This window comes from Sylvia atricapilla, chromosome 9, assembly GCF_009819655.1.
Source record: "Sylvia atricapilla isolate bSylAtr1 chromosome 9, bSylAtr1.pri, whole genome shotgun sequence".
Lineage (NCBI taxonomy): Eukaryota > Metazoa > Chordata > Aves > Passeriformes > Sylviidae > Sylvia > Sylvia atricapilla.
Genome location: NC_089148.1, coordinates 25,830,418 through 25,856,829, shown reverse-complemented (window position 1 = coordinate 25,856,829; position 26,412 = coordinate 25,830,418). Strand labels below are relative to the sequence as shown.

General features: G+C 49.1%; 1 protein-coding gene across 2 annotated transcripts; it reads left to right on the top strand.

The window, feature by feature from the left end:
- The first annotated feature begins 1,207 nt into the window (after positions 1-1,207).
- On the top strand, positions 1,208-25,720 carry PGM1 (phosphoglucomutase 1). 2 transcript variants are annotated; one of them, XM_066325358.1, is made up of 11 exons: positions 1,208-1,496; positions 13,235-13,397; positions 15,463-15,609; positions 16,576-16,701; positions 17,217-17,407; positions 17,742-17,896; positions 18,890-19,005; positions 22,106-22,241; positions 23,713-23,896; positions 24,537-24,671; positions 25,494-25,720. In XM_066325358.1, the coding sequence occupies exons 1-11, from the start codon at positions 1,251-1,253 to the stop codon at positions 25,581-25,583; spliced, it is 1,689 nt and encodes a 562-aa protein (XP_066181455.1). In that variant the 5' UTR covers positions 1,208-1,250; the 3' UTR covers positions 25,584-25,720. The 2 variants fall into 2 exon arrangements, with proteins under 2 accessions (XP_066181455.1, XP_066181454.1); XM_066325357.1 differs by lacking the exon at positions 1,208-1,496 and adding an exon at positions 9,775-10,067.
- The last annotated feature ends 692 nt before the right edge of the window (positions 25,721-26,412 follow it).

The following is a 26,412-nucleotide window of genomic DNA, read 5'->3' as shown; positions in this document are numbered from 1 at the left end:
GGTAAAAAACATGGCACTGCACAGGGAACCTCATTTATTTTCTGATCCTCCTGCTGCTAGGAAGGGTTTAATTATCCAGTTTTTAAAGTGGGGACATTGTTAAATTCTCTGTGGCCCTGGAGGAGGTGAGATTAGAGATCTTGGTTGTATCTGCAGAGCCTTTTTCAGTTTGCTCCAAATCCAGGTACCACCAAGACAGAAAAATTCCAGCTTCTCTTTTTAAAGTTGAACACACGTACCAGCTAGAGAAAAAAAAAAATCTCTGTGAGATGAATTTGGGTTTCTCAAAAGAAAGATAGCACTCTGGAATGTTATCTTTCTTTAGAGAACTAGAGCTATAACAAAAATCAGCTTCTTCAAGGTTTTGCTAATGCTGACCTTCCCTGCCACTGTGGGGCTCCTGCTTCTGTCACTTGGGGTGGTCACTTGAGGCCAGGGCTTGTCTGTAAGGTCTGTGGGGACATCCTGCTGGTGGCCACAGGGACAGGAAGGGTCACCTGGGACATCTGCGGGGGCTCACCTGGAGAAAAGAAGCTCAGGGGGGACCTTGTGGCTCTGCACAACTCCCTGCCAGGAGGGGACAGCCGGGGGGATTTGGGATCTGCTCCCAGGGAACAGGGACAGGAGAAGAAAAAATGGCTTCAGGTCGTGCCAGGGAAGGTTTAGGTTGGACCTCAGGGAAAATTTCTTGATGGAAAGTGTCTGCTCCTGGCATAGTTGCCCAGGGCTGTGGTGGAATCCCCATCCCTGCATGGATTTAAAACCCGTGTGGATGTGGCACTTGGGGACACGGGTTAAGCAGTGACCTGGGCACTGCTGGGGAACGGCTGGACTTGAAAATCTTTAAAGCTCTTTCCTCAACCTAAACCATTCCCTGATTCCATGACAGCGCCTCGGATGGAGCAGAGCACTGGGACACGGAGGCGCTCGGCAGGACAAGAGAGGACAGGACTGGGCAGGAGAGGACAGAACAGGACAGGAGACAACAGGAAATGACAGAACAGGACGGGACAAGGGAGGACAGGACTGGGCAGGAGAGGACAGAAGAGGACAGGAGAGAACAGGAGGTGACAGAACAGGACGGGACAAGGGAGGACAGGCCAGCACACGGATGCTGTCGCCCGTGGGCCGGTACGTGCCTGCCGGGGAAGCGGGCGGTGCCTTTAAGGGGCGGTCGCGGGGCGGTGGCGGCGGCGGGGCCGGGGCCCCGCGGTCCCCTCCCGGCTCCCGGAACTCTCCCGCAGCCGGCCATGGTGCGGATCGTGACCGTGCAGACCAAGCCCTACGGCGACCAGAAGCCGGGCACCAGCGGGCTCCGCAAACGGGTCACTGTATTCCAGAGCAATGCCAACTACACGGAGAACTTCATCCAGAGCATTCTGGCCACCGTGCCGCCAGCCGAGCGCCAGGACGCCACGCTGGTGGTGGGAGGTGACGGCCGCTTCTACATGAGAGACGCCATCCAGCTGATCGTCCGCATCGCCGCCGCTAACGGGGTAAGCACCGAGCGCTGCGCGGCTCCGCGGTGCGCTCCCGGCCCGCTCCCAGCGCGGCCCCGGCCGAAATCGCTGCCGCAAATCGCTGGCGCTCGGCGTGTCCGAGGCGTGGAAGTAACGCGGGGAGTGACACGAGCTGACGGGGCTGCCGTGGGACAACTCGCGGTCCTGGCAGAAAAACCCCCCCGGCAGCCTCTCCCTCTGCCTGCCGGAGCGGGCGGACATTGGCCAGGGCGGAGGTATGGGAGCAAACACGACTTTGCTCTAATTCCTCCTTCTTCTTTCTGGCTGTGGTTGGGTTTTCCAGCTAAAACACGAGCCAGCGGCACGGTGAGGGAGCAGCGTTCCCTTCCACTGCGCTGGAATGTGCCTGGGGATTCCTCCGTGGGTTCGTCCTGCTCCTGTCACTCGGCGGCCCAAGGGAATCCCAGCGGGGAATGTGATGTTGGTGGGGAGAGGTGCTGAAGTCAAGCAAAGGGAAGCTTTTCCCTACATTTACTCCTTTCCAAAGGAAAAGGATTCTTCTGGGACACCAACACAAGCAGAAAACTTTCTTCCTCATGGGCCACAAAGGAGCGAGGGCTGAGGGTGTTGGTGCTTAGGGAAGAACCTCAGAGTTACCTGTTTCAAATTCCCAGGTGCCTCAATGTTTGTAAATATCTGACTTCTTAGGGGAAAAAATAGTAATTTGGGATTGCTGCCTTCTTAGGGCACAAAGAAGCAAATAACGGGCTTGGATTCTTTTTAAGCCATGTAGAAATCTGTCTTTTGTGATGTGTGGCAGCTGTTCAACTTCGATTCCATAGCCCAGCATCCCTGGCTGCTGTGTGCACCTCTGGAAGTGATGGGCAGAGCAGCCTTCCCTGATGGAAAAGCAGCAGTTCATTTATTTCTTCTGGCAGGAGGTTGGAGCTGGAATATGCAGCATTCCTGCCTGAGTGCACACACAGACAGGATCCCTGGGCATCACTGGCAATCAGCAGAGTGGGAAACTTGTTCCCTGGGATGAAACGTGACTTCGTGCAGGTTTTTGGATGTGCACCCGGGGCCTGGTGGGATGTGGGCAGCATTCCAAGCACCGACTTCTCCATGGTTTACACTCCAGCTCCATCCCAGAAGCAGAGGCCTGGGGTAGAGCCCTGCTGGGGTCTGAGGAGGTGTTTTGGGAAGCGTGGAGGGCCGGGAATGTCTGGGATCCTCCCCTGCATCGTGCAGTCACTCACGTAGGTGCAGAGCTGCCAGAACTGCAGCAGAGGCTCCCCAAGGGCTGCCCTTGCCGGCAGCAATTTGCCTCGAAGCACTTTGGCCACGTGAATTCCAAGTGCTTGGGACAGAATTGGCCCTAAAGTCAGAAAATGTTCCGGGAAAGGCGGGAAAAACGGGAGGTGGAGGAAGGAAACGTGTGGAAGAATATGTGGGTTAATAAATGAACAGCAGGTAAAGCCTGGATAAGTAACCAGAGGTACAGTGGGGTGAGCTGCAGGGGGCAGAGCCACTGGAAAGCTAATTACAGATATTTGCTACTTTTTAGCAGCTCTGGCCTAAATAAAGGCAGTGCAGGAACTCCATTGCCAAACTGGAGAGTAGCAAAACTCTCTGGTCCCAAGAAATGAGATGACTAAAACCAGAGGGTTCCTTTAGCATATGCAAAACATTAGTTTTAAATAAATTTTGATGTGTTTGCCTTGTTTTGGAGTGCTTGAGGGATGCTTGGTCTGTGGGGTTTCTCTGTAATTGCAAATATCAGTTCCCTGGTGGTTACCACAGAGTAGTTAAGTAACAGTCTCTGAAAATCCTCTTTCTTCATAGTAAATATGAAGTGACTGGAAGTTCCCTGCCCTTCAAAGAGAAGGATGGACAACCTCATTCATGGTAAGAAAGTGCCCTGCAGAACAGGGAGCAGCACATGGAAACTTGTTCCTGCAGCTGTGGATTTGTCCAAGTGCTGGGACTCGAACATCTCTTGATTCCAGCAGCCAGCTCTGGGGGGAAAACTCAGTGGCCTCATGCTGAGAAAAGCTGAGTAATACTAAACAAACTGCTGGAAAAGTGAATTTCTGGATGAAGAGGTGGTTGATGAATGCTTTAAAATCACGTGGTGTTAAGATCTGGTTGAATGGTGCTCTCCAGGCACAGGACAGACCTGAAGATCACAACTGATGATCTTTAGTTTTACAACATGAAAGGAAAGGATGCTAAAATTAGCTTGAATTTTGTCTCCACCTGGAATGGTTAATATGGAACTAAGTGTTTATTTTTAAGTAGCAACTACTCAGTTTGTAGTCATGAGATTAAGGGGTGTTTATCTTATTTTAAAGTTTGCATTTCTGTAAGTAAACTGAAATTGGGATTGTTTGCCACTCCCAGTTGGCATCCAGTGTAGCCTACCAGCTTTGTTTTGTCTGTGGGCCAGTTTTCCGTGATCTTATTCCCACACGGTGAGTCTGACTCTTTAATCACACAAATCAGATCTTCACAGGTCCTGTTGGAGCATCACTAGTCAGCAGAACTGTGGCTGTGCAATAATTTTTTTGTCAAAAATGACAGAAACTGTAAATCCAGGTGTGATGGTAGAAGCAGCACCAGGCTGATCCAGTGACATTGTCACCTGCTGTTCCCCAAATTTACTGTGCCCTTGGCTCCTTCCTAACTGGACACTTTTCCAAGTTGCCACACTCAGGCACGTTGCTGGAAGGTGTTTGGAGTGCCAGGCTGTGCCTTGCATGTTAAATAGTGCCTGCTTTTGTTTTATAGCTGCAGGACAAACAGGGCTTTTATTAAAAATGCTGTTCTCTCCCCCAGGAAGTTTGGGTTCCTGCCTTGGCTGCTTTAACCTTTTCCCCCCACTGAGTTACCCAAGGAAACCAAGTGTTCAAACCTGTTGCATTTATTTGTCACTGCTCTCCTTTTAGCTCCTTTTTAATTTGTGCTGCTCTGTCACAGCTCCCAGAGCAGTTCCCACTGAGCTCTTCCCTTTGAGTAAAAGCTCCTGGGATTAAAATCATCAAAATAAAGTGCTCATAAAGAAAGATCTTCCAAAAAAAGCAACCCCTGTGTACCAGGGTTAAATGTGGTGATCCTCCAGGCCAGTAGGAAAAACCTCAATTTCTGACTTCCTTATGTTACTGTTTTTCTCAGAGGCAGAAGGGGAAATTGAGATGTGATATCTAAAGTGAGGAAATCAATACCACTTGTAGCTATTTCCTGGCTGCAGATGATGTGGATTTTAGAAGACAGCAGCTGCAGCAGCTCTCACAGCCTCTTTTTACACCAGCTCAGGCTCTTTTTTTGCCTGTAAAGTTAATTGGCTTATGTCAGTTTACAGTGGAAGGTGATTAAGTGGTCAGGTTGTCCAGTTTCAGTGCCCCTTTGGAATTTTAAACTCTGCACTCCTGAAACTCCAGCTCAGAGCAAGAGCTAAGGTGCTTTGCAGTTAATCTCTGCAAATCCAGCAGGCAGAGTTGAAATTCATCCTACCAGGGGTTTAGCTGTAATCTCCTGGGACAATGACTCTGCATGAGCAGACACCTCAGCTGGGGCTGGGCTGGCAGGGCAGAAATGTCCCCTGCCCTTTGTCAGGGCAAAGTTTGGGGTAGGGAGCTGGGCTGCAGAGCTGCTCTCCACGTGCTATTCCAAATGTGAGCTCACCAGGATTGAGAAATGCATCCTGAAATGGGCAAAATATTGATTAATGCTTCAGATGAGGAGCTGAAATGTATTTTAGAAAAGAACAGAGATAGCTTAGACATCAATAAGAAGTTCAAAGAATTCTGAAGTCATGGAAGTGTAAGGTGTACACTTACAGTACATATTGATAGTACAAGTTACAGAGTAACAAAATAAACAGCAGATGGATGGGTAGAATACATCCAGTTATCCAGAAATAGGATAAATACATCCAGTTATCCAGAAAAACATAATTTCTGGATTTTAAAATACGTTTGTTGTAAGTGAAAATCAGGAAATTAAGCCTGAGCTGGGGCACCAGCCCTCAGAGAGGATCTGGTCTGAGTGTGGGAGATTCCAGTGGGAATGGGTGAGGTCTTTCTGTAGGGAAGGAATTCCTCCCTGTGAGGCTGCTGAGACCCTGGGACAGGTTTTCCAGGAAAGCTGTGGCTGTCCCTGGATCCCTGGAAATGTCTAAGGCCAGGCTGGACAGAGCTTGGAGCACCCTGGGATAGTGGAAGGTGGTTTTTGGGTTCAGATTTCCAAGAGCACCAAGAGCCAGGAGCTCTGTCTCAGCAGGCTGGGGCCAGAAATCCTGGAGCACTGAGGAAATCTGGAATCCCTCCCCTTTTCCCTGGTGCAAGGGCAGGAGAGCAGAGATAAAATACAGATTTGCTTTGAGGGGCTGACTCTAGAACAGAAAGTTTCCCGATCCTGGTGGATGGTGTGAGCTTCCCTGGGAAGGAAGGCTCAGCCCCTGCCAGTGGGACAAGCCTGGAGATGGGGATTCATTCCCAGCCCTGCCAGCCTGTTTCTGCCACCCAACTTTTCTCTTCAGCCGTGGTAGGAACAGAGCAGTCCCTTCATTCTGGAGTGATTCATATGTGACTGCACTTGTGCTGCTGAGATGGTGCCAAATATATCTTTCTTTCCCTCTGCAATCTCTACAGCAACTTCCAAACTCGGATTTTTAATCAATTCTCAATAGAAACAAAGCGTTTTGCAGTGGGAGCAGCACTCCTTGTATGCCCAACACTTGGAGTCTGTTTATTTTTCTTGGACTCCCTTTGTCCTGGCATTACCAAATGTCACTCCCAGCAGTGGCTGCCTGCGCCGGAGTCATCCCCGGCAGAAAGTGTCAGATTTTGGCAGCTGCTCCGTGGGGTTTTCCAGGGCTTTTGGCACCCTCTGATGGCCGATGTGCGGGGACAGAACCGGCCCTGGAGCTTTCCTGAGGGCAGGAGCTAAGGGAATGGTTTTCTGCCTTATAAAGGAGAGTCACAGATGAAATGTAAAGTGGTTTTACTCCATTTGTTGCCCGGGATTTCAGGCTGAGTGTCTTCCTGACTGAGCACAGAAAAGGAGCAGAAGGAGATGCATGTCACCGGCTGCTGGCTGTCAGAAATTCCTGCAAAGCTGGAAAAGGAATCTTTGCAGCTAAACACAGCCCCACAGAGGGGACATTGGCTTTATCTGCTCTCTGAACAGGGACAAAGACCTGGGAGAGGAATGGGAAGGGAAGGAGAGGAGGAGGGAGGAGAGGACACCTGGACCTTGGAGAAGCCTGACCCAAGGGTGGAGCAGGGGATGGGAACAGGGAATTACTGTTCAGTTTGGCCTTTCCATGGTGGGTTTTCCCCTACAATTATTTTTCTTGCCTGAATGCCTAAATATAAAATTGCAGCTTGGAGGAAGGCTGGTTTGTGTCAGAGTGAGGATGTGGGAGAGTCTGGCTCTAACCCTACCCCTTGTCCCAGGCCTGGGGAAGACTCCAGGTGAAGAAGGCTCCATCTCCCAAAAAAGATGGCACAGCTCACTCAGGGAGAGGGAATTAAGGGGATCACTCAGGGACCATGGAATTAAGCTAAAGGGAGGAGCTGTGGCTCTGCAATGTTTAATGAATTTAAGCCCTCTCAGAGCAGTCTTGTTTGTCCTTCTATCAACAGTTAATTAATAGTTTTACCTCTGTTCTTATGTGTGTGAAGTGCAGGACCATAAAAGGAGATCTGGGGCAGGAAATATCCCTGTCTGTGCCAGGCTGGCTGCTGGGAGAGGGAGATACCCTCACCAGCCTCCCCCTGCCATGGGAATCCAGGAAACAGAAGGAAAAGCTCAGAGCATTGGGGTGTTTCTGTAGCAAAGAGGGCACTCCAAACCGAATGCCAAAGGATTTTTTAGTGAGGAGTTGCCAGGAAGAGGACGATGATCTCTTTGTTTGCTGTGCCAGTGAGGCACATATCCAGCAGATTGTAGGGAAGCACTTCCAGCTGCAAGGCTGATTATGCACTGGCAGGGCTTACCTGGAGAGAAAGCTTCCAAAAACCAGTTCAGTCACCTTCCTCCAAACTCAGTAAAAACTGTTTGGGGTTTTTACCTTCCAGGAGGAGACCTGGGTGTTGTTATCCAGCTGTGGGGAGGGAGCAGATGGCCTGAGGGATCTGTAATGATCAATCACCCCAGCAAAGCCTCCCTTATCAAATGACCTTTCCCCAGTCCCTGCCCCAGTCCAAAGGTGCTCAGCACCCACCTTCAGTGATATTTTGCACCTCTGAATCCTCTGGCAGCAAACCCCTGCTGATCCTGGCTGGGGTGATCCCCAAGGCCTGAGCAGTCCTGGCTGGCCAGTAACTGGTGATTGAGTTTGTCCCAGACAGTGGGGAAGGTGTTACAGGAAAGCCCTGGAACTTTCCCAGGTGAGCATCCCAAGAGTGGGCTTGGTGTGGCCATCCTTGTCCCTGTGCCTTTTATACATTATTTTATATTTCATTTAATAGAGTGTGCTTCACTTTATGTGCATGAACATTGTTTATGCACATAAAGTGAAAAACCATCAGGTCATGAATGACCCTCCTCCCCTCCTGCTTAATTCAATTTAATTCCTCTGTCTACTCCACATGCACTGAATTACACACAAATTCCAACCCTCCACAGGCTTTTCCCTGACGGTAAATCCAAGTTCCTCCCGTGTGCAGTCAGAGGAGCTGCTGGGTGTCCTGTGCCCTCCTCCTGTCACTTAATGCCACGGCATTTCCCAGGGCAGCAAGAAGGGAAAGAGCTTGCTTAGGCCTTTTCCTGCCAGGTGAAATTTTGGGAGCTGGATTTTGGCTTCTGTGCCACTAGAGGGAAACCTGGGCCTTTGCATGGGAATAAAGAGCTGCAAGGTGCTGGAATAGTGTGGGTGGATAAAACACAACGCAGCTTTGCTGTATCCCAGGCAGTGTCACTGATGGAGTGAAAGATGTGTTGGTTCACACAAATTATCCAACTCCGTTTTAATGTGCTGATGGATAAATCAGGATCTTGGGGACGTGGGCAGTGGTGGCCTTGGCAGGGTTAGGGGTTTGTCTGGATTATCTCAGAGGGCTTTTCCAAACTTTATGGTCCTGTGATCGCCTTTGGAAGGAAATATATCAATAATTTGAGCAATGATAGGATCAACACCACAGGAAAGAGTCCCTGAGCACCTTCAGACCTGTCACAATTCAGCTGTGTGTACACATCTCCTTCTTCCTGCTTTTAATAGTGGGACAAACAGAGTCATGGCCAAGTGTCTGTTCTTTAATTGCTCCAGTAATATCTATAATATCTATCTATCTATGCAGCAGCTTGGGCAGAGGACTCCAAGTGTTGTTAAAGAGGCTTGGAGGAAAGGCTGATTTTAGAATCATGGAATGGTTTGGGTGGGAAGGGACCCTAAAGCCCATCCTGTTCCACCCCATGGGCAGGGACACCTCCCACTATCCCAGGCTGCTCCAAGCCCTGTCCAGCCTGGCCTTGGACACTTCCAGGGATGGGGAGTCCTCAGCCTTCCCTTCCTTCACTGACCTTCCCCATGCTTGGGAAGATGAGGCTTCACAGCAGTTTCCCGATATCTGAGTCTCTTCTGTTTGTGTTTTGGCTGTCCCACAATGAATAATGTTACAGGATGCAGTTTTCTCAAACATTTACTAGTTTTTTGTGGTTTTGTTCTGGGTGAGACTTGCTGGGGGTGTTCAGCTGAGGCTCCTGAGGTTTTCCAGCCAGAGGCTGACCGGCTGTTCCTGCTGGAAGCTCTCCCTGAGTTTGAGGGAGCCGTGGGAAGTCAGGTTGTCAGGGCAGGAGTCGCATGAGCAAACGGGAGGTAACAGATCTGTTCCCTTCCATTTTAAGAGTGACCTTTAACTCACCACACTTTGCAAAATAGCTCCAGCAGGATCCTGCTGGAAATTTGCCTCCAGAGCCCCAGTGTGTGGCCAGACCTGGCAGTGCCCTGCAGATCTGGGAAAACCCCAGAGCAGCCCAGCCCAGCCCAGCGTGCTCCCACCTCCCTGCCCCAGGGAGATCCACCCGGATTGACACTGCCGGGCTCCTTGGCATGGCTGGGAGCAGTGCCTGTGGCAACCAGGAGGTGACAGAGAGGACAGGGATCCTTTGCCAGCCTCGCAGGGAGGGAGAGCAACGTGGGACTGTGCGTTCTCCCTGACATTGATCCCCCACCGCAAGTGTGAGGACACGGCTTCGGTTACAGAAGGTGCAGGGAGCTATTTCTGGGTGTTCAACAGCTCCCCTGAACTCCTGCCTCGTAGGTGGGCCATTGCTGTGTCAAGGCTGGGGGTTTAATTTTTGGCATATTTGGCTTTTTTAAATGCATCTGTGTGAGGGAAGGACATGGAAGACGCTCCCCTGCCTCTGCTGACGGTGCCAACAGCTCCTTACAGCGACCAGAAACCGGGCACCAGCGGCCTGCGGAGGAAGACTTTTTACTTTGAATCCAAGCTGAACTATTTGCAGAATTTTATCCAGAGCATTTTTTTTTCCATAGACCTGAGGGATCGCCAAGGAGCCTCTCTGGTGGTTGGAGGTGATGGGAGGTACCTCAATAAGTCTGCAGTGGAACTGATTGTCCAAATGGCTGCTGCCAATGGGGTCGGTAAATGTTAAAACGGCTCAATTCCTGTGGGGTGTGGCTGAGAAATGCAGAAATCCATCAGAAATTAATTTAATTTCCCCAAAGGCTTTGTCCAACTGCTAACAGTGACGTTTTTAATGGCAGATCAGTTGGGGGGTGCAGGAATTACTGTTTTTTTGCTCTAAGTGTTGCAGTTGGGCAGAGAATACACGTGGAGAAAGGAGAATAAATTCTGCCTGGGGTTTGTGTGTTCTTGTTTGGTGCTTTGGCATGCCCCAAGCTCTTTGCACCTTGTAGATTTTTCAGTCTTTGTATGAGAATATAGACCCCTGGTACTCTTCAGAAATGAAGTAACAGGGACAGCCACCAGAGTGGCAAAGGAAAAGGAACAACCAGGTGTAAACTGTGGCTGTGGGATAAATACTCAGGGAGCCTTTGAAAATTGATCTGAGAGTCAGCAAGTGAGTGACAGCCTTTATAGGGAGCTCAGTTGTGCTGGAATTCTGTGTTTTGGAAGCAGAGCAAGAGGCTTGTGTGTTTGTGGTAGATCATGGTTCATGCAATGGGCTTTTACCTTTGTTTCCTTCTGCTTTTTAAGAAGATAAAGTTCTGTTCTCTCTCCTGGATCTCTATGGGCAGAGCAAACTTTGTGCAAAGGGACCTGACTTTAGGAATTTGTTTGACAAGAAGCCTAACTTGGACAATGTAATCAATAATGAGTGGGAAAATAGGAGGAGAGAATTTTATTCATTTAATTTTAAGATTCACCTATTTTCCATCTTGGTGGGGGGGACAAAATCTTCAGGCGTTGCAAATTAATGTCTTCCTTTGAAATCAGTGTATGGGCTGAGCAGAAGAGCTGGAAAATGTGCACAGAGCCAGGCTTGGAGTGCCTGACACCAGGACAGATCTGCTGGTGAGGGGGAGATAAGGCTCATCTTCACCAGCTCAGACTTTTCTCTCCAGCACTGGGCCCAGGTCTGCCTAAATAATGGGATTTAGGGGTTTTTGGGGGTATTTTCCATGGATTTTTCTCCTCTGTGGTGCTCAGGGTGTGGGACTGGAGCCTTGGGCTGCATCTCCTGCACAGAAAGGGCTGTAAGGGTGGGCTGAGGACACCATGGAGCTGCAGCCACCGACTTCCACAGCCTGGAAAAGCTGTTCCCAGTGTTCCTGAGGGGAGGAGGGGCTGCAGGAAGTCCGTGTGTGCATCCTAATGGGGCTTTCAGTAAAACCAGGCTGGAATTATTACCTGGATGGTTTTGAAGTGCTGTAACCCAAAGTTTCTGCACAAAGTGGGTCTGTCTGTTTCTAGAATTCCATGAAAGGTGTTTCTCCATCATTGCTGCCCGAGGTTTTCCTCATAAGAAATTCCATAGACTCTAAAAGGATTAAGTGTAAATCGTTGAGCACATTGTTACACTGAGCACCCTTCCCCAGTGCTTACCACAAAGGATTTAGCACTGGATGGGTGGCAGCTGAAAAATTCTGGAAGCCAAGGAGGACCCAAATCACAGAGCAGCACACGTGGGGATGAGTGTTTCTTCCTTTCCTTCCTTGCTGCAGTTCAGGTGTGCAGGGAGGGCAAGGACAGGGGATTTGGTGTGTTTATCCAGCTCTCCTGCAGCTGCTGCCTGCTTTGGCAGGGGAAATCCCTTGTTCTCCCTTCCTCTGCAGCATTCCTGGGCCACTGATGCTGCAGAATGTGACCTTCAAAGGGAAACTGGGGAGCAGGAGGGGAAGTTTGGAGAGGAGCTTCCTGGAGGTGAATTCTCAGGGAAACTGAAAAGGAGCAAGGTTTGGAGGCTGGAATAAAGCACAGGATAAAGTGTGTTTGAGAATGGGGAAAAAGCAAACCCTGTGGAGGTTGGGCTGCTTCAAATGAAACGTGAGGTGCAATAAATGAGTGATCAGTGTGTGCAGAGTCAGAGCTCCAATATGAACTGGTGTGGGCAGCTGGAGACAGAGACACTTTGGGTTTGTAAAGTGCTTTTTCCCATTTCTGCTGTTCTGTGCTGGAGGTGCAGCTCTGCCAGCAGCTGGGCTGTGACAGCTGGAGCAGGCAATAAGTGATGGGCAGCGAGGCTGGGGCTTAGCACCTGGCAGTGCCAGGGGACAGGAATCACAGCCATCCCATGCCCTTGGCTCAGCACCCACCACAGCTTGGGAATGCTCCTCTCCATTCCTCAGCTTGTGACTGAATGAAATCCCTCCTCCTTTCCCAGTCTGCTCTGGGTCTGACCCCTCGGTTGGTGGCAGAGGAGTCTGGTGTGGTTTAAATCCTGTCACCTCATTTGGGGGCTGTGGGAAGGAGTGTGCTCTTCCAGGGAATTCTGCGCCTCCTGCTTTATTGCCTGCATTCTAATGCTGGTATATTGCTCAGCACATTGCTCTGGATCCAATCTCAGTGATATCCCTGAATTTATGGGAAGGAGGTGTGCTGCCTGCTGCGAGGAACAATCTGCAGCTGCTCCCAGGATGTTCAAGTTCTGTGTTCTTTTGGCTTCTCTCTGCCCCATGGTGTGTTTGAAGACCACAGCCAGAGGGAATGCTGTTTTCTTATGGTGTTTAATGCCTGTGGAGAACTCAGCCCTTCAGTACATCCATGTGCAGCATTGTCATGGGTCTGGCTTTTTTTCTTGTGGAGGATTCCATGGCAAACTAAAAGAGACTTTTTTCTCTAAATGAACTGATGAAAGACAATTTTATAGGTGGTAATCTGACTAAGAGTTCCAAGTTTTGTCTTTATACATTGTCTCTGAGAAGGGAAAATAAGCTGTTGGGGGAGAGGGAAGTGTTTTGTAGGTTTTATTCTGATTCTGATTAATTTTTTTCTTTCTTGTAGTTTTGTTCATAAACCTGTCTTTATACCTTTTAAAGTTTGGAGCCTGCTTTGCTTCTCTCTTAGTCCTATCTCACAGCAGGAAAAGAGTAAATAGGGGTAAGAAAGAGTAAAGTAGGAGGCACTCAAACCACGACACTAATTTTGGGAATCAGGAATTGGCCAAGGTGAAGCCACTACAAGCATTCCTGGAGGAAAATGCCACAGCAGAGCGGGGTGGATGCACTGCAGGGCGCTCTGGCAGGAACAGGGCTGTGCTTTACCCATTGGCAGAGTTTTGGGTTTTAGGCTGGGGGCTGGGATTTGCCCTGACAGAGCTTTGCTGTGCTCCTGCCCTCCCAGATCGGGCGCCTGGTGATCGGGCAGAACGGGATCCTGTCCACGCCGGCCGTGTCCTGCATCATCCGCAAGATCAAAGCCATCGGCGGCATCATCCTGACGGCCAGCCACAACCCCGGCGGCCCCAACGGCGACTTCGGCATCAAATTCAACATCTCCAACGGAGGTCAGGCCTCCTAACCCCCTGCTTACAGTCCTCTTTGCTCCCCTGTGCCTGAGGTCAGCAGGAAAGGCACGGGAGACCAAAACTCCAGTTTGGTTTTGGTTGTTATGTCTCACACAGCGTGAGCTCGAACTTGCCAGTTAGAGAAAGGAGACAAAACAGAGTGCTTTTAACTTTTACTGAGGCTGTTTAAGAGATAATTACTCGATACTAAAGTGATACACTTATATTATTTACTTTTTTGATTTAATAATGACTACTCGAGGTTCCCAAGGCAGACCTCTTTCATTTAACTAGAGAAAACTTGCTGTAGGACACGAAAGAAAGGCTCCAAGTGTTTCAGAAGGCAAAGAGCATAGAAAAAAGGCTTTATTTTCTAATTCTTATTACCTTTAATAAGGTGTTCTGGTACAGATTTAGCATGATTGGTGAGTAGGAAAGACACCTCTCTAATGCCCCTGGTTAAACCAGAGAAACAGCAAAACGCCACCTGGAGAAAATTGTTTTGAGATAGGAGAGTTGTTTGCCAGGATTGTTTTCAGAAGAAACCTGTTTTCTTCTGTTTTTCAGAAGAAAAAGTGAGCAGCTGCTAGCAGGCTAAAATCTCTCAGACCCACAGAAAACTATTTACCTTCATGAAGAAGAAGGAAAAAGAAGGTGAAGAGGAGGAACTTAGACAACACTCTGAATTTTCTATCTTGGCCCACACACATTACTCTATACCAAAACTCCAAATCTAAGTTTTTCCACCCTGTGAGATCACACACCACCACTCAAACTACACCCATACAACTTCTGTGCTATTACACAATTTTGGAAGCCTGCTCTAAGGTCTCAAGTTAAATGCAGTGTTTGCCTGAGGGTCAGCACCTCTCAGCTCAGAAAACTTGAAATTTTCAGCCTCCAGGGTTCCGACACTCCCTGCTTTATTCTTGTGTAGGAATGGGTTAAAAAGCTGGCCTGTCATTTCTTATAAGTTCTTCTAAGAATTTGTAAGTTCCCATATGAAGCTGTTTTGAGAATGAGAAGTTCCTTTAACACAACAGTCTCTTCTGAGGGTGAAAAATAAGCACACTTGTAATAACAAGGGATTTGTCCCATAAAAATCAGTAAAGAAAATATGTAAACCATCTGAGAATAGATAGATTTAATAAGCAAGTAAAATACCTTTTACTAACCTTTTACTAATAACTTTTACTAATAAAATAATAAACAAGAAAACTATTAACCAATTAAAATTTACTCTCAAGTAAAAACTGTATAGAAAACAGCATGAGGCCATGATAAAAAGGTTTTTACCATGTCATTCTGTATGTCATAACTGTCTTTAAAACAACATTCTTATTATTACTACTACTATTATTATTATTAATTTTTTTAATTTTTTTTTTTTTTATTTATTTCTTGTGTCCACCCAAGAATCTAAATTTCTGTTCATAGCCCTGGAATCAGTGCCCTGAGCTGTGGTTTCCCTGATGGACCTGATCCCTTCAGTTTTCTCTGTGCTGTGTCTCAGGTTCTGTGGTGCCCAGGGGACAGCTCTGAGCTCACAGTCAGTGTCACTCAGCTCTGCACACAGCAGGGACACAAAACAAATCCTTCTCCTGCTGCACACCAAGGACAACTTTCAGCCCCAAAGCACAAACAAGGGTGGGCTGGAGGGAGGAACAAGGATGGGACCTCACAGCCTGGGGCTGGAATGGGACAATTCAACCCCAAGATGCAAATGGACCAAAACTGATCAAAGTGTGAGACCTTGTGACCAGTCAGGCATTTTTGTGCCCATTTTGATCCATTTTGGTCCATTTTGGGTCCACCTTGGGTGTAGCCCTGGTCAGGCTCTTGACCTTCTCAAGGTGTACCTTAAAGGCCTTTTAATAAATCTCCCCTTTATTCTCCCAGCTCTGTGCAGTCTCTGCTCCAGGCCAGCCTTCCCAAGGCATCATCCCCTCATTCCTCCTCTCCCAGCAGGGTATTCCCAGCCCAGGTCTTTGCTGTATTCCTGAAGTTCACTCCTCTTGCAGTTGGATCCTTTAACACCTTCCCCTTTGCCCATTTCATTTTGCAGGTCCTGCTCCTGAAGCCATCACGGATAAAATTTTCCAAATCAGCAAGAAAATTGAGGAATATGCAATCTGCCCAGATCTCCAGGTGGATTTGGGCACCATTGGGAAGCAGCAGTTTGACTTGGAGAACAAATTTAAACCATTTACAGGTAAAGAAATGTTCTCCCTCTTGGCAAGGGTGAGGAATTGTGGTGTTTCTGTGGCCATTCTGACCTCTCCTTCTCATCTGTTGCATAATCCCAGTGAGGACATTGCTCCTGGTGTTTGTTTATTTGCTGGTTTTGATTTATATAATTTTCTGTCCTGCAGAAGTTTTCTACTTCAGTATCAAAATCTTGATCCCTCAAACTTCCCTAAAATCAAAGTTTTTTTCTGCAAGGCAAACATGTACTTGAGAACAGAAAAATGCAGTTAAAGTGCATTTTCCTAATTAAAAATTACAGAGTTTAATCTTTCAAGTGATTTTTTCCACAGTTTCACATATAAAAGTTGTCCCTGTGAGTGGGAAAGTTGTTACATTTCACACGTGACTTTTTCAGTCAGCAGTGAAATATGAAAATAAATTTTAAAAATACTTTTGAAAAATACTGCAAGTATATTTTTTACCATCTCCTGGTGCTTATATTTAACAAAGAAATAAGTGAAAAGATAATAAAAGTTGGTATTTCTCTCAGCCCCCATTTCTTTGTAGTGGGAATTTTATGCTGTATTTTGGTTTTATGTTGGCTGCAAAGGTGAAACATTTTGAACTATTAAGTTCACACTTCCCATTGGCTTAGGTGGAGATTAAAGATCTGATTTTATATACATATTTTTAAATTTAAGCAAAGTGGGATTGAGCCCTCTTGAAGGAAGTCCAGGGAGCCTTAACTGGGAGCAGAGCTTGCCTTAAGGATTTTGTTGGTCCCTTTGTGACCTGATTAGCAGTGAGAGCCTGTAATTAAATCCCTAATTTAGCCCCACTATTCCTGTCCCTATTCTGATTCTCTGGGATGGTCAAGGGCTTTGTGCTGAGCCCTGTCCCTTGGCTCTGAGGACCCTCAGCACAGCAGCAGGACTTGGCCATCACAATTCCAGGCTGTGAGGGTTGATCCCTGTCTCCTTGTCTTTCCCAGTGGAAATTGTGGACTCTGTGGAGGCCTATGCCAGCATGCTGAGGAATATCTTTGACTTCAATGCCTTGAAGGAGCTGCTCTCAGGGAAGAACCAGCTCAAGATCCGCATCGATGCCATGCATGGGGGTAAGAAGGGCTGGCCTTGGGGCACCCCAAATGTCCTTGGGGATTTGTCACAGGAAGATTTTCTCTGGAATTTATATTGCAAGTTGGGGGGTTGGTTTGTGGCACACTGGATTTTTCTTTTTGGGAGCAAACTTCTCATGTCTTGTGTTATCTTGTTTTGTCAAGTGTTGTGTTTTGGGGGCTGGAATGAGCTGATCTTTAAGGTTGCTTCCAACCCAAACCATTCTAGGATTCAGTGAAATGTTCCATGCAATCCTGAAATGGTTTGGGTTGGGAGGGACCACAAACCTCATCCAGTTCCACCCCTGGCATGGATGGAGCTAGCCACCCAACCTTCCACCAGCCCAGTTTACCCCAAGCCTTGTCCAGCTTGGCCAGGGACACTTGCAGGGATGGGGTGGATTTTGTTGGGAGCTCCTAAACCACAAAGCACCTGAAGTGACCCAAAGTGAGCAGCCTGAGGTGGGTGGTGCCGTGGCTGGGCCAAACCTTCCTCTCTGTGTTTGCTGACACAGTTGTGGGCCCTTACGTGAAGAAGATCCTGTGTGAGGAGCTGGGAGCCCCAGCAAATTCAGCTGTGAACTGCACCCCCCTGGAGGACTTTGGGGGCCACCACCCTGACCCCAACCTGACCTATGCTGCCGACCTGGTGCAGACCATGAAGACGGGAGAGTACGACTTTGGAGCTGCCTTTGATGGAGATGGGGTAAAGGAGCTGCTCAGAATTCCCCTTCTTTCCCTCTAACCAGCCCTGGACACTGAGGTGCACCTTTTCCTTTTCTTCCCTCTGGAATCATGAATGAAGGGAACCACTCCCTGTTGTTTCCCACCACAGAAATTGGGTACTGTATTCAGTAACAACAAACTGCATTTAAATATCTTTAAAGCTGTGAAAAATCAGCAGGAAGGTGAAACACTCTAGAGCTGCTGCTGAGTAACTTCTTCCAAGCTCCGTGTTTATTTCAGAAAACCTCTGGGGGGAATTGCTGGCTCGATGGGCTGGGCAGGGAGCTGAGCTGTGCCTGTGCTGTCTCCCCCAGGACCGTAACATGATTTTGGGCAAGCACGGCTTCTTCGTCAACCCCTCGGACTCGGTGGCCGTCATCGCCGCCAACATCTTCAGCATCCCGTACTTCCAGCAGACTGGGGTGCGTGGGCTGGCCCGCAGCATGCCCACCAGCGGGGCCCTGGACAGGTAACACAACCCCTGGGGACAGGGGGCCCTGCCATGCCCCTTGAGCACAGTCACCAGGTTGGGAGAGACCTCCGAGATTATCAAACACAGCCCCGACACCTCAACTAGACCACAGCACTGAGTGCCACACCCAGGCTTTGTTTAAACACACCCAGGATGGCGACTGCACCACCTCCCCGGGCAGAACGTTCCAGTATTTCATCACCTGTTCCATAAAAACCTTTTTGCTAATATCCAACTTATATTTCCCTTGGCACAGCCTGAGGCTGTGTCCTCTCATTCTGCCTGGAGAAAGAGCCCAACCCCAGCTGAGCACAGCCACCTCTCAGGGAGTTGTAGAGTGATAAGGTCACCTCTGAGTCTCCTTTTCTCCAGCTAAACAACCCCAGCTCCCTCAGTCATTTTTCACAGGGTTTGTGCTCCCAGCCCCTCACCAGCCTCGTGGCCTCCTCGGGATGTGCTCAAGGGTACCAATGTCCTTCCTAAACTGAGATCCCAGAGCTGGACACAGCACTCAGTGTCCTTCCTTAACTGGGGGGCAAATCCTTTTCCTGGGATTTCACCTGGATCTGTCCTGTGTGTTTGGTCTGGTGAGAAGTGCAGCAATGAGGTTTAATGGATTAAAACCTGCCTTGGGACATGGCAGAGTTCGTCTCTTTCTCTTCTCTACAGATAAACCCAAACAAATGAGTCTCCCCACCCTTCTTTTCCTTAAATTTGGTAGTGACAAATATCAAATATCAGTGATAAATTAGATAGCTTTCTTGGTGAGATGCTTTGAGATCTGCAACTTAAAGTTGCTTTGAAGAGCTGTGTGTTTGTACCTGTGTAAATGCACATCCCACTCATCTCCCAGATTCACACTGGGGTGAAATAGAGGGATTGTACCAAGGCAGTGCCATGCCCTGCCTTCAGTGGGACCCCAGGAGAGCTGCTGATCCCATTTCCTCTGGGAGCACCAAGGGATGTGACTTAGCCTTCTTACCTTGGCAGGGTGGCCCAGGCTACAAAGATTGCTTTGTATGAGACTCCAACAGGCTGGAAGTTCTTTGGAAACTTGATGGATGCAAACAAACTGTCTCTGTGTGGAGAGGAAAGTTTTGGGACTGGTAAGTCAGCATTCCCAATATCACCCATGGTGGTGTTGTTCCTCCTCTTAGTTGTTTATTCTTTAGAGCTTGGGATTTATCTTTCATCTGCAGTTGTTAATACTTGTAAAATATCAAAAATACTTGGAGGAATTAGTGTGGAAATGAGCACAAAGGTTTTGTGAGGTAGGAGCTCCTTCTCCTCCAGTTCTCCAGGAAGGCACGTGGAGATAGGCAGGAAGTTTGGGGGCCTCTTTAGGAGCCTGGTCACTGAGTCTGTGGGGATTAAATGCAATGCTTAATGTATTTTTCAACTCTTGGTGGCCAGGAAAACCTTCTCAATGTTTTCATTGCTGGAAAGAAATACGGTTTGGAGCATGGAGTTTTATTAGGGAAGGTTTCAGGTCACTATTAAATCTCTGAGCTTAATAGGGCCCTCATTTTCCTGTTCTGAAAACAAGGTATGATTTATAAAGTTTAAATTAACACTTGCCTTTGAACAGTCTAAGTGAGTTACAGAGAGACAAAGTGAACATCACAAGGAATTTACTGGGGGTGTGCAGGGAAGTTGACAGGAGCAGGATTTGCTGCAGGTCAGAGCAGGGTGCTCAGGACAGGCAGGATTCCCAGGAGGTCTCTGCATTCCCTGAGCTCTCCCTGGCATCTCCCTGTGGTTTTGTGTCCTGCCTGTGGAAGTGGGACCTTTCCTGGGCCCTGAATCAGCACCTGGTTCCTGCACAAAGGTTGAGTTTATTCTGGTCTGAATTCTCCCTGAAATGTTGGTTTTTTCCTGTTCTGTAAGGATCTCTGGTGGGAAATGCAAGGCACAAGGTCCTGAAGGAATTTAGCTTGTGTGTGGGTGCCTTAAGTCCCCAAACACCTGGGGTGAAGTGCTTTGTGGAGCTGGGATGCACAGCTTGACAGGAAAGGACTACCCAGCTTTGCTGTGGCTGAGGAAATGGGATCTGGGGGAGAGCTGGTTGCTGTGGGGCTGAGCAGCCTCCAGGGGCAATATTTTTGCAGTCAGATTTTACTCTGACATGTGGGACTGGGATTTGGCTGTGGGTTGGAAGGAAAGGTGAATTTCAGAGAACCTGGTATCTCTGTAAGGAAATCTTGAAGTAAATAACGAGTAAAGAAAGATTCTGGAGTTTTGCCCTGAATGATTTCAGCATGTGCTGAGTTTATATCCTGGACCTTGGCTAATGAGAGCACACTGGTGCTTCAGGAGATAAATAAAACCAAATTCCTGGAGCTGCTGATGGGAGATGATCTCAAAGGAGCAGCTCCCCAAAACTGTTTCCACCTTTGTATGAGCAACAAGCTCAGTTTCTCTCCATCCCCCAGCAGGTAAGGGGCTGCCTCCCAAATCAAAGTGATTCCAGTGGCAGCAGGGGCTGAGACAGAGGTTTGGGATTTTGGCCAGGCAGCAGCACATCCAAGTGGGGGGAGCTGAAGCAGTCTGGGGGAACAGATTGGGAAAGGCTCCAGGAGAGTTGGACTCCCCTACAATGCAAAGGGGTTTGTGCACGTGGCAAATGCACTTAGGAAGGTAAAGGGAATGACAAGGGGTGAGGAGGCCTGATTGATAGGAAATTAATGAGTTGTTTGGAGCTGGACAGAGTGGGAGTGTTGAAGAGGAGAGAGGTGAAGGAGCAGCCAAAGGACCCAGTAAAAATTGAAACAAACTGTCAGGCAGTGGGACTGGAGTCCAGCAGCAATTAGAGTAATGGGACATGACAGAATTCCTGCTTGCTTCCTTGGGTATTTTATTCCAGCAATAAGCTGATACATCACATGGGACTGGTGTTTATTTAGCATTCCTCTCCATCACCTCTGCCCAGCTCTCTCTGCTGTGAGGGACTGTGGGGATAATTTATGGCCACATCCACAACAGTGGGTTTTGTGTAAAGTGACCCCTGCCCTGCCCCCAGCCCTTTCCCAGAGGATTCCCACTCTGGCACTCCTTCAGAGGGTGCCATGGCAGCTCTGCAGCGCTCCTGGGATTTCTTTAATACCTGTTTGGAGGTTTTCCAGACTGAGAAGGAGAAAACTTTGCAGCTGTGGGGCACAGGGTCAAACTGGCACACCAGAGGCACCAAGTGTGGGCTGGATGTGTTCTGGGCCACCTGATCCCATTTCATTTGGGGGCTGTGTAAGGTCCAGCACCTCTCAGGTTTCCAAGGGGTCAGTGCTGTGTGATCCCACTGTGCTTCCAGGGCAAGGCTGGGCTGCCTGCTCTCCTTGCAGTGCCAGCTTTGGGGGAATCCACAATGGGCACAAACTGAGGCCCAGGAAATTCCACCTCAGCATGAGAAAAAACTTCCTTAAAGATTGTCCAGAGAGGTGTGGAGTCTCCCTCAGGCAGTCAAAAATCTGGATGCAATCCTGGGCCCAGGGATGGCCCTGCTGGAGCAGGGAGGTTGGACCAAATGCCCCACTCTGGTCCCTTCCAACCTGACCCATTCTGGGATTCTGTGAATGCTCCTTTAGCCAAGAGAGGAGCTTTTCCAGCCCCCAGTGGGAGCAGGCTGAGGGTTCTCCTGCTCTCTGCAGCTGGATGGAGCCTCTCCTTGCCCCGCTGTTGCCAGCCCCATGGCTGCTGCTCCCTGCCCTGCTGCTCCTCTCCCCATCCTGGGGTGATTTTGGGGTTGTTTGGGTTCTGTTCCTCAGGAGGGCTGACATTCCCCTTGGTGCTGGGTCAGGAGATGATCCCAGGGTGCTCCTTGGCAGACAGGACACGACAGCTGCTGAGGAGTTGATGTTCTCCTTGTTGATGTTCTCCTTGTTGATGTTCTCCTTCCCAAGCTGCTCCTTTGCATTTGCTTTTTGTTTTTGATTTGATGTCTTTTTTACTGCACATTCCCCATTACTTCCTTGGGAACAGAGTTAAGGATGGGTGAACAGCCTGTATGTGTGTGTTAAAAGATGCTGAGTGTTTTATTTTGGGCTGGAGCTGATGAGATCCTGACCCATTTTAACGACGCCGCAGGGATGGAGCTCTGGAAATACTTCCCATTTGTGAGCTGTGCAGCTGCCAGGGGGCTGGGGGACAGGAGACGGGGTGGGGACTGTGGTGTGGGAGGAGTGGGAGCTGTGTCAGTGCTGTGGCTCCCCACAGGCTCCGACCACATCCGAGAGAAGGACGGGCTGTGGGCAGTGCTGGCCTGGCTCTCCATCCTGGCCGCCCGCAAGCAGAGCGTGGAGGACATCATGAAGGACCACTGGCAGAAGTATGGCAGGAACTTCTTCACCAGGTGGGGAGAGTGCTCCTGACCCCTCCCATTCCCTGTGCTGTGTCAGAGCAGAGCCCTGAGGCCACCGTGGGGCTGTTCCTGTGTCACTCCATTGCTGTTTGTCCTGCAGGAATTTAAAACTCCCCAAGCATTTCTGCCACGAAATGGGGATTCACCATAACCCTTCATGGTGTCCAGCTTTGGGTTATTTCTCCAGACACAAATCTGGTACCAAAGTCTGGACATATTCTATGTGCAAAACACCTTTTTTAAAATTCTTTTAATTGAGATTTTTTTTCCTTCAAGAGTCATTTTTGCCATGGGATCAATATTCTTGAGAGCCCACATCACAAATTAATTTGTGATAATATCTTCAGTGACAGCAGCATCTCATAGAATAGATGCCCAGCTCCATGGCTGTTATTTACCTGGTTGAGGTCCTGTCCAGTCCCCAAATACTCAGATTTAAGCTGCAGTAGACATGGAAGATGGCAAAGGAAGGAATGAGAACCAGCCTGCACACAAGCAGAGGTGGGAACACTGTGAAAGCATTAGGCAGAAATCTTTTAGCTTGGAAGATCTACGTGAAAATTCCATCTCAAATTGCCAAGTGAAAGAATTTGCCTTTCCTTTGTTGTTTTTTTTCTTTCCTCTCCCCACTCATCACAAAGCCAGCACACATCTGAGGCGTGGAAACCTGGGGAAAAATGCCAAAGTCTAGGATAAAAAAGCAGCCTTTTAGCACTGGAGGTATGTGTGCAGAGCACGCTGAGCATGGGGTAGGCAGGGAAAACAGAGCGGCACAAATCCCACAGGCAGCAGGAACACGGAGTCTGGGTCCTGGAGAGGGCTCCAGCCATCCTCTGCTGCCTCTCCTACCCGGGCAGGGACATCAAAGCTGGCACTGGATGTTTTCCTGGTGCAGTCACAGCTGCAGTTTGCTGTGGGGATGCACTGAGGGTGTTTGCAGTAACCATGAGGAGGCTGGTGGGCTGCTGTGGGCAGAACTGCAGGAAATTCTTGGCAATCAGTTGGATCTTGGCCCTGGCCCTCAGTCTGTGATACTTGATGTGAGACAGCACTTTGTGCTTTCATCTCCTGGCACCAAATGCCTGTGAAATGCTGTATCCCAAGGATCTATGTGGATGTAGGGCTGCACATGGATCCTTCTCTCTTTTCATAGAATCTCACACAGAGTTAGGTTGGGAGGGGCCTTAAAACTCATCCAGTGCCACCCCTGCCATGGGCAGAGACACTTTCCACTGCCCCAGGCTGCTCCAAGCCCTGTCCAACCTGGCCTTGGCCACTTCCAGGGATCCAGGACAGCTTCTCTGGACAATATGTTCTGGTGCTTTTATGTGCTTTTCCCACCTATCCTCCCCTCCACGACGAGAGCAGAAAACGCCCACAAGAGCTTGAGAAACACATCCCAAGCCCACCAAACCCCCTGCATCCTCCCCTCCCTAACCGCTGCGTGTGGTGCTGGCTGCAGGTACGACTACGAGGAGGTGGACGCAGATGCTGCCAACAAGATGATGAAGGATTTGGAGGCGCTGATGTTTGACCGTTCCTTCGTGGGGAAGCAGCTGTCAGCTGGGGACAAAGTGTACACAGTGGAGAAGGCTGACAACTTCGAGTACAACGACCCCGTGGATGGCAGCGTCTCCAGGAACCAGGTGGGCACAGGGCGTCCTCCATGCCCTGTCTCCATGGAGAGCAGAGGGGGAAATGGGTTACTGAGTAACTGAATCAATATGATGCCAACAGAAGCTGTTCATCGTTTACATCACATGGCAGATAGAGATTCTAGGTCTGCTGTCCACATGGGCATCTCTGGTTTGGCCAAGCTGCTTCTTCATGAGGCAGGCACACGTCCTTCAGGACATCCAATTGGCCAAGCATCCATCCTCACACTGTGCTTCCTCTGTTTAGGGTTTATATTTTTTGCAGACATTTTCTCAAGCTCTCTTCTTATTTTTGATCCTGTGGTTTTCTCAGTAACCTCGATCAATTCCTGAGAGCTCTAACAGCCAAACTGCCAAGTACTTTGATAATATCACTCACAACCAAATTAGCTGGTGCATCAGAATAGCCTGTTACACAGACACAGTGCTACAGTTGGGAATGCAGTGTCTTGTTCCAAGTTCTCCAGTGTGGGTTATCATGGACATGAATCCCTATGGGAGCGGGGAGAGGGTAACACAGCAGCCTTCTGTGGCTCCCTGAAGAGAAGGGACGGTGCAGATCAGGCTGGAAAACAGCTTGGCTAGCCACGAGCGCTGAGAGGAGGCTTTTCCCTGCCGTGTCCCCGAGCAGGGTTTGCGGCTCATCTTCTCCGACGGCTCCCGCATCATCTTCCGGCTGAGCGGCACGGGCAGCGCGGGCGCCACCGTGCGCCTCTACATCGACAGCTACGAGAAGGACGCTCAGAAGATCAACCAAGACCCGCAGGTGGGTGCTGCCCCTCTGCCCTGCCTTAGCCCTGCTTTGCTTGGAGCCGAGTGGATGTGCCAGGGATTTGGGGAGCCGGAGGTTGGGTGTCTTTCATGCCAGTATTAATAGGATTATTAAAAAAAAAAATTAAAAAAAATGTTCGGTGTGGAGCAAGTATTAATGGGAATCCCCTCACAGCTGCCTCTGCCACAGCATAGTTTTCCTGTCTGTGTTACCCCTGTGCCTGCTTAAAAAAAAAAATCAGTGAGATCACAAGATGCAGCTGTACATAAGGTGAGGCTGCCCAGTTCTGTACTGAGTGCAGTAAATGTTCTGCCATGTCATTTACAAATGCTGCTGAGCTCTTGCAGGCACTGGAGGAGGAAAAGAATCCTCCTCTTGTATTTAGGCTTAGCCTGGATATCAGGAAAGAGTTTTTCACCCAGAAGATGGCTGGACACTGAACGGGCTCCCCAGGGAATGGGCACAGCCCCAAGCCAGAGCTCCAGGACACTCCCAGGGACAGGGGAGGATTGTTGGGGTGTCTGTGCAGGGCCAGAGGTTGAACTCCATAATCCTCTGGGGATCCTTCCAACGCAGGATATTTTCTGATTCTGTATTCCCCAGCAAACCCTCTGTGGGCTCTTTGTGCCTAACTTACTGTGCCATAATTGACAAAAAGACTGAAAATCCCTCATTCTGGCAAGGGGCAAACTTAGGATTTACCTAAATCCTGTGCTGATGTGGAGTTTGGGATACAGCATAGGGAGATGGCAGCAGCCCCACTGGAACTTGGGATTTTCTCTGAGTAGTTCTGAGCCCTCTCTTTCCTCCCTGCAGGTGATGTTGGCACCTCTGATTTCCATTGCACTGAAACTTTCCCAGCTGCACGAGAGGACCGGCCGCTCGGGGCCCACCGTCATCACATAGAGCTGGAGTGTGCCCTGGGGCAGCCCAGCCCCTTCCCCTCTCAAATTGGCACTAAAAGAGGAATACTGATTTTTCTCCCTGTATTTAAGAACACTGTTTTGCTGCTAAGGATAGCCAATAAACCCCAGCCCTCAGCACCCCTCTGTCCCCTTTGCTGCCTCTCTTTGTCCCCAGCGCTGCCCTCGGGTTGGGTGTGTGGTGCTCCTTTACACAACTTTTGGGGCAGCACGTGGACTCCTGGCTTTTCCTTAAACAAAAGGCTCTAGAAATAACAGATACACTTAATTCTTCAATAATTCACAGGCTCTTTTTTACTGTCTTGGAAACTTTCCTGGGGAAGAAGCACAGATACTTTATCTCAGTTTGGATGAACTTGTTTGGTTGGATGTGAACACTAAGAGCCTTGAAATAATCAGATTTGCAGGCATTAAAGTGCAATATCTTATCCAAGGGCACAGAGAGGGTCACTTTGGAGACAGCTGTAGGTTGGTTTGATGTTAGGGCTGTATAGCTGCACCTTCCTGCCCTTTTCCTGGAAAAATTCACATTAGTGGGATGAGTTTAGGTCCTGTCCCCTCTTGGTTTGCTTGTCTTTGACACCCAAATCCTGCAATCCCCATGCCCCATCTCACCTTCTGCTCAGGGCAGAAACTTAGGCTGTGTCCCTGGGCAGGCCTGAGAGAGCATCTCTATTATCCAGGAATGTGGAACATTCCATCCTCCTCCAGACCTGCCAGCACCACTTCCAAGGGAGACTGGATGTGCTCACAAAAGGTCTTTTTATCTCACCTGTGCACAGGTGAGGGGTCTCTGCTGCTCCATCTGCACT